Raw genomic sequence first — 3,127 nt, 5'->3', positions numbered from 1 at the left:
ATAACGGAATACGTGGCCATAGACCATAGCCGTTATGATTAACTACATGGATATCATCAGAATAACGTGACAGTTGTCTATTTGCGTATCGGTATCGTAACCAACTCTATTGTTGACGCTACGTAGGTCGATACAGTGCCGCTTTGTTTTGTCTGCTAACCTTGGTTTTAGCGAGAGAGTCTCGGCTGTGTCATAATTATGCGTTAAACTCATCATTAATGTTATCATTGGATCTACATTTGGTAGCAATGCACGAGTGACTAAGTGCGTATGCCCATTTCTATTCGTCGTTAACCAGCACAGTCGGCGTTAACCAAACCTCAAACATTACAGAAATAACACAGAGTAAAGCACGCGAAAATGTCTTCTCTCTACGTTCGATATCAAAAATGGACGCGCAATCCGAAATACGCGCTCTTACACATAAACCCTACCCTGTGTTTTACATGCTTGTCGCTTGTCCATTTCCCGCAGCACGACTGATCCCGTAATGGCGGCGCAGTATCTTGGAATTCCTTCGGTATCTTGCATACTATATACTAGATTCGTGGTCGTTGTCCACATCACGTATACACGGCACACGTTTGCTTAATCGTTGTAGAACGACTCATCACTCGAATGCAGCGATGTACACAACTATCTATCTATATGTCATCTAAAATAGGCGCAGATCTACTATCAATATTTGCTTTGCGCACGCGTAATATGTAATCTACTGTAAAACTCCTACGTACTCGTACTCGTTTACCGAGTCTTAGTTTATAGTGCTAGTGATTACGTCACCGTAAACAGTAAACGTGAAAAAATTATGTCCACTTTTCATAAAATGCAAGTGATTCTGTTCACTTTTTATGCTTAAATTGCTGCATTATACTTCCTATTTTTCTATTCTGTTCGATGTGAACAAACACTCGTGATTCATACATAGCCCAAAGCTAGCATTTAATGTCGTGATCATAATATCAAAGCGCCGAGGTTTTTTGAATTGTACCTAGTTGAGAAACAATCGTATCAGGTAAAGGCTTAGTCCCGTTAGTACTTATTTTTAATGTAAAAAAAATGCAACCATAGAAAAATCGTGACGTAGTCAATTTAATGCTTAATCTGCAAGAGCGTATAGACTTCACTGCGTTATTTCTCACTGCTATAATAAGAATAGTCACATTGTCAATTGTGTTCATGAAATTTGCAGGTACCATGGGCCGGTGCGCGTGAAAGAAGAACAACAGAATAATGAACCAGAAACAAATGCCAAACTTATTTAATACCACGTCTAATTTCAGTATTACAACTGCGGGTGGCATAACAAGTATAACATACATACGTAACATTGTACAATCAGGTTAGTGTACAAGATATTGCACGGCCTGCACTCATATGCGACGTTTTCCAAAACATTACACTAAAAATCACAGCTATAAAATAATAATACCCATACATTAAATGGGAAAGAAACACTAATTGTACACACAACTACAACACGCGTTCATAGCTATGTTCTATCAGTAACGAAATGGTATTTTAACTGTACACGAATGAAAAATGTGCTTCTGATGGCAACCACTACTAACTGAAAACTAATACTTTCATTGCATTTTCAGTTAAAACATTTTCTAATTATGATCTTAGCATATTTCATATGCTATATATTCTAAGGAAACGTTTTACATGGATTTCACCTTACGTATCCATTATACACTCATAATACACACAGGAGAATGTACACACCAGACACGCACGCACGCTCTCGCATGCACGCACGCACTACCCTGCACAAACATTGCATGTATACAAAATGATAACAACGTATGATATTGTCTATGTTATACGCATCCACGAAAACTAGAACGTCTAGTTTCGACTATTTCCGCAATAGAAAAATAACGAGATACAGCAGGAGCGTTAACGTAAGCTCCCCTCGGCGCGCTCTCCACCGAGAAAACGCGCCAAAAACCTTATGCTGAAAGCACGGTTCTTGGAAAACATCTAGTGCTTGATCGCATAACACTGATAGCGGCAGTGGGGGCCAGGATCAAAGGTAGAGAGGTCACACGCACCAGTAAAGTTGCATGAGCACCAACCGTACGCACAGACGGATGTCAACAATCGGTTAAGTGACAGACGTTTTCTCGGTGAACTTCTCACGCGCATGTGCATACAAAAACACATTCCGATAGTGCTGCCATCTTGTGCGTGAGAAAGGAAGCGGATAGCGTATCCCCGTAACCTTCAAGCCGGCTGGCTGATCTAGGAGATGGAAAAGGCGTGCAGATTGCCCATCTGACTCAGTCCGCTCTGAATGTGGTTGATGTGTATCTCGACGTGATCTTGGAATACGCTGCAAAACAGGAAGGCGAACGGTAAACCTCGACACGTTCCTAGTTCACTCACGCGCACATGCTTGCACCTCAACAGTGTACTCACTTACGCCAAAACGAGAGGGCAAAAAGTTACATCCTTCTCTCTTCTCCTAATAGAGTAAATGCACAACGAGAATGCAGCGCGATGGTGAAATGCTCGACAGGTTCTGTAAAGCATGCTAATTTTGTCGCCGTCAACGTGCGCGTCAAATAGCTTCCGTGAAGCGTGATTGTCGCGTCGCCGTCATCGCGCGCGCGACCAACCCACCGATGATTCGCCGGTTCTAGAGTCTCCTTGATCTCAGTCAGAGAGTTGCTCATGGAGTTGAAATCGAAGGAACTCAGCTCGTGCTGCGACAGCGACTGCAACGTGACGAGACGCGTTAGCATCCGACATTAGTGTAACATGTACAACAACACACAACAACACACAACAACAGTACATGTACTTGTATTTGAATTACATGCAATAAATATTTAATAGTAATTAGTTAGCGTTCAGCAGACATCGCCCCCTACTCCCGTATTCGTTTCTTTTTTTAAACGAAAAGACGAAAGGAGACAAACTGATCTGCAATAGTCCCACACGGTAGAAAACATAATACACGGAACAAAAATCTGGCTGCACGCGCTGCTCACCTGTATCTGCATCATCCCCCCCTCTCACCTGTATCTGCATCATCCCCCTCTCTCACCTGTATCTGCATCATCCCCCCTCTCTCACCTGTATCTGCATCATCCCCCTCTCTCACCTGTATCTGCATCAT

At 42.4% G+C, this 3,127-nt stretch overlaps 1 protein-coding gene across 1 annotated transcript in view; it reads right to left on the bottom strand.

Moving 5' to 3' along the window:
• Positions 1-1,234: 1,234 nt before the first annotated feature.
• LOC106812729 (protein lin-9 homolog) overlaps positions 1,235-3,127 on the bottom strand; it is a 20,212-nt gene continuing 18,319 nt past the window's right edge. Inside the window, exons 12-13 of the mRNA XM_014816680.1 lie at positions 2,629-2,723; positions 1,235-2,338 (exon numbers count right to left, since the gene is read on the bottom strand). Of these exons, the coding sequence (XP_014672166.1) occupies positions 2,248-2,338; positions 2,629-2,723 (186 nt within the window). The 3' untranslated portion in view covers positions 1,235-2,247. The remainder of the gene's footprint in view (positions 2,339-2,628; positions 2,724-3,127) is intronic.

The sequence above is a fragment of the Priapulus caudatus genome, unplaced genomic scaffold (assembly GCF_000485595.1).
Source record: "Priapulus caudatus unplaced genomic scaffold, Priapulus_caudatus-5.0.1 Scaffold680, whole genome shotgun sequence".
In the NCBI taxonomy this organism is placed as follows: domain Eukaryota; kingdom Metazoa; phylum Priapulida; class Priapulimorpha; order Priapulimorphida; family Priapulidae; genus Priapulus; species Priapulus caudatus.
The sequence above is the reverse complement of the archived record's forward strand: the minus strand, read 5'-3'. Positions and strand labels throughout refer to the sequence as shown.